This window comes from Balaenoptera physalus, assembly GCF_965194825.1.
Source record: "Balaenoptera physalus genome assembly, chromosome: 11".
NCBI classification, from domain to species: domain Eukaryota; kingdom Metazoa; phylum Chordata; class Mammalia; order Artiodactyla; family Balaenopteridae; genus Balaenoptera; species Balaenoptera physalus.
Genome location: NC_138896.1, coordinates 77,936,925 through 77,952,965, shown reverse-complemented (window position 1 = coordinate 77,952,965; position 16,041 = coordinate 77,936,925). Strand labels below are relative to the sequence as shown.

The 16,041-nt window shown below is 38.3% G+C and overlaps 1 protein-coding gene across 4 annotated transcripts in view; it reads left to right on the top strand.

Moving 5' to 3' along the window:
• ERC2 (ELKS/RAB6-interacting/CAST family member 2) overlaps window positions 1-16,041 on the top strand; it is a 954,807-nt gene that overhangs the window by 277,117 nt on the left and 661,649 nt on the right. For all 4 annotated transcript variants that reach the window (XM_082414434.1, XM_082414435.1, XM_082414436.1 and 1 more), the window contains exon 4: window positions 44-118. In XM_082414434.1, coding sequence (XP_082270560.1) covers window positions 44-118 — 75 coding nt within the window. The remainder of the gene's footprint in view (window positions 1-43; window positions 119-16,041) is intronic.

The following is a 16,041-nucleotide window of genomic DNA, read 5'->3' as shown; positions in this document are numbered from 1 at the left end:
AAGGATGAACCGTCAGGCTTATTTCTATCGTGTTCCTCCCCAGGAATTACACCGAAGAAGCCAACTTCAGCCAGAGCCAGCCAAGACGAAGGCTCTCCAGACTGTCATTGAAATGAAGGTAGGAGCTGTTCACATTTCTCAAAAACAGCTGTTCCCCTGGAGTGTGTTCTAAACTTGATGGTGCCTAACACAAACATGTGAAATGAACCTTGTGTTTTTCTCTAGACACCCTGGTGGGTGCTTTTCTTCTCAATTTTTTTTTTTTTTTTGGCCTTCTCTGGTGCATTTAATTTATTGGCCCTTTAGTTAGGATGCCTTTTCTGGGCAAAAGAATAAAGGGCTCAAGTATCCCTTGGCTGAAAGGAGCTGGGTTCATTTCCAGAGCATAGCCAATGCTTTCAACCCTAAGGGAGGTTTTGTGTGTGCTTTAAAAGTAAATTTCTAAAGCTAGAGTAATTCTTTTTTTCCTCCCATTCACATTACAATGAAAAGATACCTTGAGAAACTAAGATTTGGCAAAGAGAAGTTGTTGTATATGCAATGGAGACGTTAAATGATTAAAATTATGCTATCAGCAAAATTTACTTTTCAAAGAATAATACTTTCTTATGACTCCAGTATTTTCTCCTAACCAAGTCTGAAATTAATAATAATTTATTAAATACTCACAAGGTATTCTATTTAGCGGTGGATGCATAGAGATATTTAAAAGAAGCAAAGATCCTCCTGCATGGATTTAGGGCATTTAAAGAATAATGAAGTAAATAATGATGAGCAAGCTGTAAAGAAACAGATCTAAATGAAAGCCAGTTGCTTTGTCAGTTTATAGAAATTTTAAGTCTTTTTACTTCTAGTTTTTGCCAGAAGGAAGCAAATAGTATTTATCTTAAGAATAAATAATTCTTGATTTCCATTGTTCCCTGAAGAAAAAATATTTATAATGATGATGTTTGCAATCTGGTTATTTCATGCAAAGTTTAACATTCGAGAGTTTGCTGGTCACCATCATCCTACAAAAGACTTCTGAAACTTGCTGATAGGGTAATGATTTTTCTGTCTTGTAGCACATGATTTTGAATTGTCTGCCCCAAAATTCCCAAGTCCTGGGGAAAAAGAAACTAATACGAGCTACTGAGTTCCTGGTGTGTACAATTCTGACTTCGTATTTTTTTTTCTAGTCAATGACACTGTCTTCATCCAAGTGGATTTTTGTGGAAATAATGTAGAACATTTGCTTTAAAACTTTATGTCCCCTAAATGAGGTTACATGATTCAAGGCACTTATACTGCATTTGCAGCAAATTGGTTTGAAAAATATTATCAAAGGGATCAAATGATAGTAAGATTAAAAAAAAGCTAACCTTGGCTCATCAATTCATTTTGAATTTGTGTAATTTTTACTTAGCAATATTTTGAAAATAAACTTACCATTCTATACTTGTGGGGGAGTGTAGAATCTCATAACTGAGATTTCATCCTCACTTCACATTGGAACCAAACTTGAAACTTGGCTAAGGCTTAAAAGAAAAGAAAAGAAAAAAAGGCAAGACAAAAGATTTTATTTTATTTTTTTTGCAAAGAGTCATTTAGTCCTCCTTCTACCCACCTCCATACCTACCTCCCCAGTTCCAGCACAATTAGTAATAGAAGAGGATGTATATGAAACTATTTCCAAATTATCTTAAAAAAAAAAAAAAAAGAAGTAAAGATTGAGTTTCAAAAACCTTTGGAGAAACCAGGAATGACATCTCTCCCAGAGCAGTGGGCATTTTCCTGATAAAGGTCTCTGTACAATTAGTACTTTTTTGTGACTTTTATAAGTAGAAACTCTGATTATAGCTTACTATTTTTTAGCATCATATGTTTTATTAGAAAACAAAAAATAGTAAATAAAACACTCATTTAGGCTATCTACATGAGAAGGCATAAAATATAATTTTTAGGGCACATTCACATCCATATGTTATCAGTAAATTGAGTCCAGAGGGTTTTTTTTTTTTTTTAAATGGATGCCAGTGATCTTGATTTGTAGAAGAACACATTTATTTTTAGGACATTGATAGTCAATATACTTATATACTTGTCAGGGAACTGAGCCTGGAGTTTTTCTATTGTCTTTTGGATGCGTGTTAATTTACAAAGCACTGACTTCTGTTTTGTCAGTGGAGAAGTCTGGGTCCCATTAGCATCTATACTTAACATGCATAAATTGAGTTATGGAGGCAGCTGGTAGAGGGTCATCTCCTCAGCCATGTGTGTAGGTTGTAACAGAGCCTGTGATCTCTTCTGATTTTGTATATTATATCTGAAATTGGAGGGAATATTGGAAAGCCATATTTTACAAGACTTAGGGTTGACTACCAAATAGAACTGACCCTTAAACCTGATGGGTGGGACTTGAGACATTGGTTGTATTTTAATTTAAACACCCTGGGTAAACATCAATGTCATCTAGTGCCCTGGCAAAATCTGAAGTTAAAAGGAGCCTTCCTAGAGTAATTTGGACCTTTAGTTTCAGGGATATGACACGAGTTAAGGGTTTAGAACTTACCCCTACTTTTCCCTTGCTTCTTAGAGAAACTGAGGGTGAAATTCTGACTCCTCATCTTCTCCAAAAATATACTTTGCATCAACTCAAGAAAGGTGTTTGTTGTGAACATCTGTGAAATCTTGTCCAAATGAAAGCACTTTTAGAACCACAGTCTGGTAGTTCTAGTAGATCTCTATGTACCCCTCTGGGCTTTTAGAGTTGTGAAAATATGTCTGTCAGGGAGGGCCATCTGCACACACCAAAGTGGGGGCAATTCGCTTGCAGCCATCACAGCTGATGCCAGCCAGTTGAACCAGGGGGGGCTAAAGTCACCTGAATGAAAATAAAAGGAAGCAAAGTGAATAAAGTTATTTGTGATTTATCTTCTTGCAGGAAGCTCCAGGTTTTAATTTTGATCTTGGTTTGGTCTGGCAGGTATGTTCCAGGTTTGCACTTAGAACATTGCATGTGTTTTTCAGAAAAGTTAGTTTTCTCGTAAATGTTGCAGTGTTCCTCTGTTTCTTGCTTTTGTGTCTAAAGATTCTTAGCTTCTCGTTTCTGCTCTTATGGAGAACTGTCAATAAAAAGGTAGTTAAAAAGGCTTTTTTCCTCTTTTTTCTTTAATGTTAATTCCTTTGAAAGAATGTGTTTTTAACCTACTTTTATTATAAATTTGACATGACATAAAAGTTTCACTTTCTTGGGTTCATTCATAAAGCTCTATCCAGTTTTTTTTTTTTTAATTTTATTTATTTTTGGCTGCGTTGGGTCTTCGTTGCTGCGCGCGGGCTTTCTCTAGTTGTGGCGAGCGGGGGCTACTCTTCGTTGTGGTGTGTGGGCTTCTCATTGCAGTGGCTTCTCTTGTTGCAGAGCACAGGCTCTATGCACACGGGCTTCAGTAGTTGTGGCTCACAGGCTCTATAGAACAGGCTCAGTAGTTGTGGCGCACGGGCTTAGTTGCTCCGCGACATGTGGGATCTTCTGGACCGGGGAATGAACCCATGTCCCCTGCATTGGCAGGTGGATTCTTAACCACTGCGCCACCAGGGAAGTGCCCCCACCACCCCCCCCCTTTTTTTTTTAAACAAAAATGAATTAGAGTAGTGACAGTACTTGTCAGATAATCTCAAAAATTTTTTTCTTTGTTAGTTAAAACTTCTAAGTGGGGGCTTCCCTGGTGGCGCAGTGGTTGAGAATCTGCCTGCCAATGCAGGGGACACAGGTTCGAGCCCTGGTCTGGGAAGATCCCACATGCCGCGGAGCAACTAGGCCCGTGAGCCACAGTTAATGAGCCTGCGCGTCTGGAGCCTGTGCTCCGCAACAAGAGAGGCTGCCATAGTGAGGGGCCCGCGCACCGCGATGGAGAGTGGCCCCCACTTGCCACAACTAGAGAAAGCCCTCGCACAGAAACGAAGACCCTACACAGCCATAAATAAATAAATAAAAGACTTTCTCTCTATTTCAGTCTTTATAAAAAAAAAAAAAAAAAACAAAACCAAAAAACTTCTAAGTGAATGAAAATCTAATTCAGAATGGCTAAAGCCTAAAAGGAGTGTACCCTTTCCACTTAACTGGGAAAACCGGTATTGCTTCAGGCATAGCTTGATCCTGGGGCTCAGAAGATGTTAACAGACCCCATTTTCTCTCATTCCATCTCTTATTTTAGCGTTCTTCACATGAACTCTGTTTTCAGACAGCCCCTTTCTGCCTGTCTGAACAAGATGGCTGCAGCATCTCCAATAATCACAGAAGGAAGAGACAGGGAGAAAGTTGTGTTTTTAAAAAATGCAAAAAAACGAACCAACCCTAGAATAATAATAATAATTACTGAGAATGGAGCATAAACCTTCACTCCAAATTTAACAGCTCAGGCTGTAAGAAAAAGCATGGAATTCCCTAATTCTCATTTGCTTAATAAATTAAATGACATTCATTAAGAAAAACAAACTTTATGCTAGCACTGAATTCAGCAGAATTTATCAAATGGGACATACATCAGTGACATAAGGGTTTTAGTAAGAGTCGCAGAAAATGTACTTGATCTGGTGAACTTGTTAACTAAAGTGGATTAAGAAGTTAGGGACATAATGTGACTATGTGACAATATTTCTGTGGTAACTGAAGTGAGAATTGTAGCTATTTAGGTTTCTCGTCACATGACCAGCCACTGCACTCGTGTGTCATGAGTGGTGGTTCTTGTGTAACACTTACCCCAGTGAGCTTTTCCATGGAAACTGAGTAGTAAGCAATTCAAGATTGAGCTTGACCAAATTGCTGCCTTGTAGATGTGCTATTGATGAAAGAATATGACTTTGCATTCAGGTGCTAACTCTATGGTGAGGTTGATCTTTTGCTTTTAAAACTAAAAAGCAAGGCTTATCTTTGTATTCAGGCAGATGTCTGCTGTTCTGCATGGGGTTGACTGACCTGTAGTTGAGTTAATTTTCCTTTAAGAGATCACTTGGTGTTTGATCAAATTCAGTCAACTCAGTTTCACCAGGCATGGAAGGGATACACTGGAACACGGAGAAGGCAAGAACTACTTGGTAACTTTTCCCAACATCTCATAGCTAGGAAGAGAGAGATTTCAAATTCAAACCTTGGTCATTGAAAGTATCCCACTGCCCAGTGTGAATTTAATTTGAGTCTTGGGATCTGGTCAGGAATACCATGAAGTGGCTGAAATGTTTTCTTTGGCTCTAGGGCCTACCCCGGTTTATTTCATCCATCTTTTGAACTGTTACTTGTCTGAGTCTAAACACTGCACTCAGCATTGTTTCTCCTCCCAAGGTGATGTGTTCGTAGCATATTGGTGTCAAGCCTCGTTTTTTCTAATCAAGCCAGTTTGATGGCTTTTAGGCCTTAAAAATAAGCCATAACTCCTTTTGTGGCTACTAAACAGAATAACAGCAATAACAACAAAAATACCACCTGCATCACCAGTGACAGCTATAGCCCGAACACCACTCCACACATGTGGAGCCAGGTGCAAGGCATCTGACGTATAATAACCCATGAGTAGGTAAAATTAGCCCCATTTCACAGATGAGAAAGCCATGGTTTAGAGAAGATGAGCAACCTGCCCAAGGTCGTACAGCTGGTAGGTTGGCAGCTGAGATTTGAACACGGGTTTCTTCTCTGAAGTTCTTAAACTCTCTACTCTTCCAGTCTGCTTTTACTGAAGATGACCCATCAGTTCAACTAGTTTTTCTTTCCACACTTTGGAAATTATGCACTGAGTTTTGCATCATAGAACAGGTTGAGGCAGTTCATGAGAGCTGGAAAGTTCTATTTGATATATTTGGAAAGGGGCAATATTGTACATTGTGCTATAAGGCAAGATTCATCCTTTTTACATGTATATGTTATCAGTCCTGCACATGGGGCTCCAAATATGTACCCTACAGCCAACATATGCCCTGTTTTTTTCCCTTGAGTTTTAAGTCTTGCCCTGAAGCCTTTATAGCAGTGTGGAGCATAACTCATTTAAACTTGCAAAGCCCTGTGTTTTTGATGTGCCCTATCCACTTATGATACCAAAAATTATCCTTTAGCTTTCTTTTTTCTTGAGAAATTTCTTCATTTTCTCATCTTTCAACTTAAATGGGACACGGTTTTTTTTTTTTTTTTTTAACTATTTTCCTTAAATAAGGGGAAAAATGTGGGTTTTAAGTGATAGCCAGAAAAAGCAAAATGTCAAGTTAAATGTTAGCTCTGGATGGTATATGGTTGTCATTTAGAAGCAAGGAAGATTAAAAAAGTGAGACTTTTTTTTTGCCCAAACTCTTCTTATATGTGTTTGAATCTAAATGTTTGAGTTGCTAATTGATAATTCCTGCTATAAACAGGTTTATTTTGTGGGACTGTAACTCCTGAAGTTGAATTACAAATACCAGTGCTTACCAAGCAGCTATATTGTATACAGCACCATGGTGGGCCTTTCAGAAAAAGTGAGCGCTCAGTCTTTAAGGGGCTAGTGGAAGGAAGTACATAAGCCTGGATCTAAATAGTGACCTAAGAACAGCAAAATGGGCTGCAGAGACTCAGAGGATATCAAATAAGAGAGGGACAGGGAATGCTTCTTGGAGGAGATAGCATTTGGGGAGGGCCTTGAAAAAATGGCATGATTTTGATAGTGGGTAGAGGGATTATTTATAAACAGTGGGAACCATATCAGCAAAGGCAAGGAGGTTGGAAATTATGAGACGTGTCTGGGGAAGAGCAAATCATTCAGTTTGGTTGAGAGAAGACTTTTTAAATTTAAAAAGCAATGGAAGATCAAATGAAACCATAAGAATGTGGGAGAAAAGAAATAATAGAGATAAAAGCTGAAATTAATGAAATAGAAACCAAACATATACAACAGGGGAATATAAAAGCTGAACACTGATTCTTTGAAGAGATTAACAGATCTCCTGGTCAGAATCATTGAGAAAAATAGAGACAGACAAATAAACAATATCAGGATTGAAAGGGGGCATCACTATCAATCTTACTGACTTTAAAAATATCAGGGGATTTTATTAACAACATTGTGATAATAAAGTTGAAATTTTAGATTAATTCTTTCAAAAATACAACTTATCAAAACTGGATGAGAAGAAACAGAATATCTAGAATATCTGAGTAGTCCTGTATATTAAAGAAAATGTTTCTATGATTTGAAACCTTACCACCAAAAAAATATCTAAAAAACAAACCAAACAAAAAATCCCGTAGTCCCAGATGGCTTCTTCAATGAATTTTTTTTACTAGACATTTGAAGAAAAAACTATATCAGTCATACAAAAACTATACCAGAGAACAGAAAAAGAGGAAACACTTCCCATTTTATTTTATGAGGCCAGTATAACCTTGATATCAATACCCAACAAAGCCATTACAAGAAAGGAAAATTACAATCAATCTCTCATAAACATCAGTGCAAAATATTCTAGTGAACTGAATGCAGTGACAGTGACCAAGTTGTGCTTATTCCAGGAAGGCAGGGTTGGACTAATATTTGGATGTCAATCAATGTTATTTACCACATTAACAGGATAAAGGAGAAAAATTAATTTCAATGAATGCGGAGAAAGCATTTGATAAATGCAACATTCATTTATGCTAAAAAAAAAGCTTTTATCAAACTTAGATTAGGAGAGAATTTTAATCTGATAAGAGGTAGCTACAAGAAAGCTACAGCAAGTATCATATTTAATGGTAAAATATATAAAGCTTTCCTTATAATATAAGGAACAAGACAAGAATGCCTATTACTATCACTTCTACTCAACAATATTCTGGATATCCTAGGTATAAGAATTATCAAGGAAGAAATAAAACCCTTTTATTCACAGGCACCATAATTTTGTGCGTAAAAAATCTCAATGAATCCATATATAAACTACTAGATTAATAAATGAACTTAAACAGCTGGTCAGTATATAAAAATGAATCATCTGCATACCAGTAACAAACAATTATGAAATGAAATTTAGAAAACAATATAATTTAGGATGGTATTAAAAAACCCAAAATATCTAGGAGCAAATCTAACAATGGTAAGCAAGACCTAATTTAAGTAGAAGGTACAAAACATAATTACATATGGACTAACCAAAAACTTGAAACAAATGAAATAGCTATCAACAGTGGAGTGGATAAATAAATAGTGAAATAGTCACACAATGAAATGCTATATGGCAATGAGAAGGACCAAGCTACTGCTTCATGTAACAACATAATTGAATAACTCCAAAACAGTGTGGGAAGAAGCCAGACACAAAAGAATACATACAATATGATTCTGTTTATATGTGTTCCAAAAATAGACAAAAGTAATCAATGGTGTTAGATGTCTGGATAGTGGTTAATCTGGAGGAGGAGGGAGGGTGAGGAGGTTGGGAGGGGGCGTGAACGAAGCTTCTGGAGTAGAAGTAATATTCTATTTTATGATATGGTTTGTATGTAATCAGCCGTGTTCACTTTATCATAATTCATCACGCTGAAAACCTGTGATTTGGCTACTTTCCTATGTGTAGTATACTTTAATTACAAAGTTCATTGAAAAATAAAGGAAGAAAAACTCAAAAATAAAAAGACAAATAATGCTATTAAAAATTGGGCAAAGGATTTGAATAGGCATTTCTTCAATGGAAACATGCAAATGGCCAATAAGAACGTGAAAAGATGTCCAGTGTGATTTGTCATAAGGGAAATGCAAATCTAAACCACAATTAGATAAAACTTAGCCCCCACTAGGATGGCTAAGATAAAAAGACAGACAATAACAAGTGTTGGGAAGATGTGGAAAAGCTGGACCCTCATATATTGATGGTAGGAATCTAAAATGGTTGAGTCCATTTTTGAAAACTATTTGGCAGTTCTTCAAAATGTTAAATGTAGAGTTACCATATACACCCAAACAAATTGAAAACGTGTACACACAAAAACCTATACACAAATGTTCATATTATAATTGTTAATAATAGTCAAAAACCTAAAGCAACCCAAATGTTCACTATCTTGTATGAATAAACAAAATATGGTATCTCTCTATAGTGGAATATTATTCAGCAATGAAAAGAAATGAAGGACTGATACATGCTATAACATTGATGAGCCTTGAAAACATGCTAAATGAAAGAAGCCAGTTGCAGAAGGCATCTTATATGATTCCATTTATATGAAATGTCCAGTATAGGCCTATCCATAGAGATAGAAAGTAGATTACTGGTTGCAGGGAGCTAAGGGGAGAGGAGAAAAAGGAGTGACTGCTTAATAGGTACAACAATTTGGGGTGATGAAACTATTCTGGAATTAGATCGTGGTGATGGTTGCATAAATCACTGAATTGTACACTTTAAAAAAGTGAATTTTATGGTATATATATTGTATATCAATAAAGCCATTATTAAAAAATGAAGATATTATAAAAGAAAGGGTCAATAACTTTGGTTACTCAAAGATTAAAAAATAAAATGAATTATAGAATAACCAACTAGGAGATGCATTTCTAAGGTGTATAGTAGTTAGAGTCTTAATAATATATAAAGAGGTTATATTTATCAGTGTGCAATAAAAGCTTGGGGAAAAAAACGTACCAAAATGTTGACACTAATTCTAGAAGGGGAGATTAGAAAGGATTTTTTTCTTCTTTTTCCCCCCTATATTTTTATGTTTTCAGTAGTGTGCATTCATTATATAGGGATGATCAGGAATTATAATTTAGGAAAAACATCAATAAGTTTGTTGAAAGAAAAACCATCTATCAAAAGGCTTAAAGTTTCTTCTATTCTGGTTTCTTTTGCTGAACTGAAAAGGCTCCAAAGTGGAGAAGGTTATGTTATTTATGGAAATTGAGAATCTGGTCCTGCCACTTAGTGCTTCTCTGAAGTCCAGCTTTCTCTTCTGTGAGATGGGACCATGATACCAGGCTGCGCAGAGTTGCAGTGAGAATTAAAATGGCTTAAGGCACGGGAAAAGCCTGGCATACAGTAGATGCTCAAGGAATTCTCTGCTCCTCCATCCCTTCCTTTTCAGTCTGAAAATTGAATTTTACCTGTTAAAAAAAAAAAAAATAGAGATGGTACCTTTGAGCAAGGACCACCAGAGAGAAAGAATTTAACAAGCTTACTTCAGAGTCTTAGCTCTGAATACACACACAGTTTGCATGTGGAAAGACTTTAAAAGTGTCTTTGAAATGAGAAACCAGTGGAGAAAAAAATAGCAACTCCCAGTAGGCCTGTGGTATAATAAATGACCCAGGGACTTTGTTGGGTCCTTGGCAAGTCACTTGTCCCCTCTGGCTCTCACTATTCTCATTTGGCAAATGAAGGGATTGAACAAAGTGTCCTGCTTTAAAAATTCTACTGAGTCTGGAGGCTTGGTGACTGGCAATTTGGACTCTCAGAGGGCCTGCCTGGGGAGTCTGAATTGACATGGCATTCTTGCAAAGTTTAAAGCTTTGTTTTGTTTGCTCCATCTTGGCCAGCTCTGCTCAGGCCAGCAGCCCCTGCCCTCTCCCTTGTTGGTGCTCAGGTTCCCAGCTTATTGTTTATTTAGGCATTGCAGTTTCCTTATTGACGTGCGCACCCCGCTCCAGCGGAGTTGAGAAGTCAACCACAGGCCTCAAGTGAACTCCCCCTTCAAGTTTCAGTAATGACAGTGTACTGGCCGTCACATGCCTCATCCCTAAGGCATGGTCCACTTTCCACATCCCTCAGGCCTTGTTGGTGACTTGGGGTGGCCTGAATTCCTCTGCCGCCTGTTGCTTTTTCCATGAGACAAGCTTGTTGAACATAGAAGGATTTGCAGTATGTTTTGGAGATCCTGAGAATGAGGCCCCAAACCAGGGCTGTTGGGGGCTTTGGGGGAGTGTTAAAAGGAATTGGAAGAGCAAGTTCAGGTTGCTGGAAGGCCAGTAAGGAGAACTTCTTCACCTGATCTTTTTCCAAAGAGTGTTGAAGAGAATAGAAGTGTCAGGTGTCCGTCTTGTTATTACTCCCTGAAATGCATTCACAATTTTGCAAAGTAGTATTTCACTGAATTTCTGGGAATTCAAGCATTCTTTGTATTCAGATGTTTGTGAAAGATGACATGGATCCAGCCTTGGGAGGGCAGGCTGCACACACCGAGGGGCTACCCTGTCATCTGGAAGCAGTTTCTGAAATTTCTTCCTCCTTTTCTTCTCTTCCCAACATCTTCACTGTTTTCTTTTGACCTTGCTCTGTGATCTTTAAAGGCTAAAAGTACTGTGTGGAAGAAAGGACCAAAAGAGCCCAGCTTCTAGGTGGCTGACTGTCGTTGAGGCCAGTCTGTCCTGAGGTTGTCCTGGGAACAGCAAGGTCACAGTGTGTGGCCTTCTCACTCCTATTCAAGGGAAGGCTATGTGGAGGGAATCATTCCAGTTTATGAAAGGTGTTTAAAAAATGATTAGAGAAGATAATTACTGTGATACAAACAAACACTTCATGAAGTGTTATCATGAAGCAGGCAGTCTTCATGGAGAGAACTGCAAAATGGGGTGGAAGGTAGGAAGCTTTTACAGGATAAGGAAAAGAGAACAAGGAAGAGAAAAATAGAAAGCATCTGATTGGCTGGGGCGGCATAGTCAACCTTGTTTGAGGTGAAAAGGAATAAGGGAATAAGTACCGAGCCCAGAGTTGGTTTAGTGTTTGGGGATTGGCTGACTGGGTATACTGTGTTTCTGGTCTAGTAGAGCATTTACAGGGACATGAAAGTTATAAGTTTTGGTTTGTTGATATGGCACCCTCTTGAGCCCAGAAAGTTATTTCAACAAAAGAGAAAATCTTAGGTAAGTTATTTCCCTTTTGTGGATATCCTGACCTATAAAGTGGGTAAAATAAATACTTAATTCATAGGGTTATGGGCAAGATTAAATGAGATTTTCTAGCACAGTGCTTGCCTTAGTAATCAATACACATTAGCTGATGTTGTTATTAATCCATTTTTAATACCAGAATGGAGAAACATTGTTTGCTTCTGTCCTGTGCTATTCCCGTCTGTATATTCAGATAATGCAAATGCATTTATATTGTAGCATAAATGGGGAAGAAAATGTAGGCATAAAAAAAATCTTTTGATGTGTTTTTCCCCAGCCCAAGGAACTTGCAAATAGGTACAAATTTTTGTGTCACCCTGTCCTTAAAGGGAATGTCTTTAGAGGCCAAGTCACTGTTAGTTAAAACACACACATACACACACACACAAACAACCACAAAAAACTAGTTTGTGATGCACCTAGTCCACAGGTTGGTACTGGAGAGGCTCTGTATTAGGCTGTCTTACAGGCACATGGATATGATTTTGGATTAGCCAGTGCTCCCTTCCATGCATTGGAAACATAGGAAACTCTCACTATTAATTGCAGCAGCTTTCTATGTAGGGTTGATACTCAACTGAGAGGCATAGGTATAGCTATACTGATTGTTAAAATATTGAAATAGTTCTATGGTTACCCCAAACCCTCAGAGTACCTGTCGCACTCTAGCTCTTACCCTGGGACCCCCCCAAATCCAGCAACTAAAGAGTTAACCCCTGTCCGCACAGGGACTTCCCAGACCTGGTTTCTGTGCTCCAGGTGGCATCTATTCTGGTTGGTTCTTGCCCTGTGCAGTACTGTTGTCGAATGACTCAGCAATCACCCCTGACTCTGGGATTTAAAACACTGGGATTCAGTTTCCAATTAAGATAACACAACTCCATTGAAACTGCCCTTATGTCCCCAGTGATATCCTAATTTTTTTTCTTAGTCTTTAGTGTCTTCAAACCTTTCTTTGACTCCCTTTCTTTCTTGAAACTTCACTCTCTTATTCTCTGCAAACTTTTCATGATTTCCATCAATTTTTACCCATCTTTCTTTTGGTGATTCCTCCACTGTTTTTTCTATACTTGATTCTCAACTGTATCTGAGAATTCTTTCACCACTAGGCTGATGACTCATCATTTCTACTGTCACAACTTCCATTTTAGCTTTGGTTTTTATTATTAACTTCCCCAAAGCCATCTTATTGCCTTCTTTTTACCAGCTTGTAAATGATTCCCAGTCAGATTCAAGTACAAACTCCTCACTTGATTCTGAAGACTGCTTATCATTCAGCCCCATCTTCCTTTCATTTCCTACTTCACTGCAACTAAAAGTGATCTCTACTTTTTAATCAGTCCTGTCTTACTCTTCTTTGATACATGGTCCATACTTGTTCTGTTATTCCTTCAACTTATATTAATTAAATATTATGTGCTGGACATCACATTGAGTGCTCTTGACTTTGCGTGTATTATTACTTCTGGCTGGAAAACATGTAATTTTCTTGATAATCTTGTTCTTATCTATCTCCATATCCCATATTAGAGTCCTGTGCTTTCTGGAGATTTCTTGACTCTTCTGTGGTTGGCCTTACCCATTTCTGACTTGCCTGTGTTCTTATAAAATATTATATCTAACTATATTTTTTGTTATCTTTCGCACCGTTTCTTGTGTATTATACTCTTCTGGTTACAAGTGAATGAAACCCTGCTACTGGATTTTGATGTTACGGAGAGTAGATGATTCAGATACAGCTGTATCTAGCTGTTCAAATGATATTATAAGGGCCCCATCATTTAGGCAGATTCTTAATACATGGTATCACAGAAGGCCACAACCAGCCACAGGCCCGTATTTTTCTTATCATTCATAACCTCACATAAGGAGAGGTCCTTGATTTTGTGTCAGTCCCCTCAAAGAACTCTGACTGGCCTGGATGGCTTAATGAATTCACCCCTGCATCAGTCAGCGTCCAGAGGATCCATGGTGCTTGCCACTGTGGGTCAGACTAGAGAACCCCACTAAAACCACAGGGAGTTGGGGAGATGTAGTTCCTAAAAGAAGAAGAAGTTGAGCAAATAGACAAAAAAGAAACAGATACTGCCACAGCTGGGAACAGGAAGGAAGGAGAGAGCACGTAGTGTGTGTTAGGTATTACACTGGAAGGTGTGCATGTTGTCACTCATTTAAGTCTCATAACAACCTTAGGTTATAGGATTAGCAAGGTTAGGAACACACGAAGATAAACAGGGTGGACTAAAAATAGAAGCTACTGTCTTTTACATGTGTACCTTACCGAACTGGGGGATGGATAGGGGCTTCTATACTACTGTTGGCTTATAACGGCAACCCTTTATTCTCTTGAGGGAGTTCCGTGATAGGTACTTTTCATGCATTACAGATCACTTGTAATTTTCACAACATGCTCTTGAGCACGGTCTTATTTCAGGAAAGCTCAGTATCTTGCCCAAAGACATAAAAAACTGATTTGCATCCAGGTTTGTGACTTTCTAAGGGTCAGTTGCATTGTTTTATCTTTAGCTCTTTTTGTTAGACATGAGTCTGTTAACAACAACAACAAATTAATACATGGAGACCAAAACCTCAGAGGTCACATAGTGTCCAGCAAGAACCACTAGAGACATATCTTCTCCCTGTGTGTCATTAGTAGTGTGTACAGAGACAGGACAGCAGGATGCATGCCTGGGGCATGGACTTGATGAAGAATGAGTCAGAAGTAGGCCATTGAGACCATGAAAAGAAACATCAAAACACTGTAATTGGGCTTCCCTGGTGGCACAGTGGTTAAGAATCCGCCTGCCAATGCAGGGGACACGGGTTCGAGCCCTGGTTCGGGAAGATCCCACATGCCGTGGAGCAACAAAGCCCATGCTCCACAACTACTGAGCCTGCGCTCTAGAGCCTGTGAGCCACAACTACTGAAGCCTGGGCGCCTAGAGCCCATGCTCCGCAACGAAGAGTAGCCCCCGCTCTCTGTAACTAGAGAAAGCCCGCATGCAGCAACGAAGACCCAATGCAGCCAAAAATAAATAAGTAAATAAATTTATTTTTAAAAAAACCCAAAAACACCCTAATTGCTTTTAATTTGAACTAGCCCAACCTGATTCTGCGCTTGTACATTTTGCTCTAAAGAATTAGATACCATCTGAATAAACAGACAAACACAAAAACAGCAAGACGAAAAAACAGCATGTCCCATGTCATCTTCTAATCTAGGTCATCATCTTTTTATAGTTTGATAAAGGCCCAAGAAGAAGAGTTTTTGGTTTTTTGTTTTTCCTCCTAATGTGCCTTAGGCCCAAGTTGACTTCTTTGTGGAGCGCTTAACTTGGGCTCACATAACCACGGTGAATTCCACACAGTAAATCCTTCCAAAGGCAAGGCATTACTCAGATAGCTGGACCAAAGACTGCTCAGTTATGTTTGCAACTACAACTAGATGATTTTTAAAAGTGAAGCCTTCAAGAGACTCTGTGGTATCCAGTAATAATAGTCTAGAATTTTATTCTAAATAAAGTGTAATATAATTATGTAGGGATGTTTCCTGAACATTAGATCACGTCTTCTCTTTAAACCAATTGGCCCTAAGTTTGTTGATTAATGTCCGTAGACCGATATGTGATCACACCGAGTTCCATGCTCTGTAAAAAAAATGCTTGTATTTTCTTTCTTGGCCTGATATTAAAATGAAACCAGTAATTCTTCCTGTATTTGAAAGGAAAGCACATTGTGACACTCAGCAGTAACGTAATTGTTACTTTTTGTGACTAAATGATACTGCTTTTTTTGATATTCCACCCACTCACCATTTCAGTGTCCACAGTTCCTAGAGAGGAATTGAAAACTGTTTCTTGCTGTTTAAGGGGAACATAAGGTTTGGCAAACACAAAAAGGGTAGTAAAGGCATCTTTACTGGCAAAGTTTCTCCAGAGAGTTTACTCCTAGGGTTGCTGTACACTTATGCCAAGTTGGATAGCTCTTGAGAGTAGCTTCATGTTTTTCTAAATGTACTTGGCCAGTAAAGTTGTCCTAGTCTCTTTTGTACTGATCAGTCTTGTCCCTTGTATATGTTGGACACCTAAAGTCATTTAGAACACCCAAGTCACCTGAGGACCTTATGATAGTGGAGATTCAGATTCAGTAGTTGGCTGAGTCGTGGCCTGAGATACTGCATTTCTAA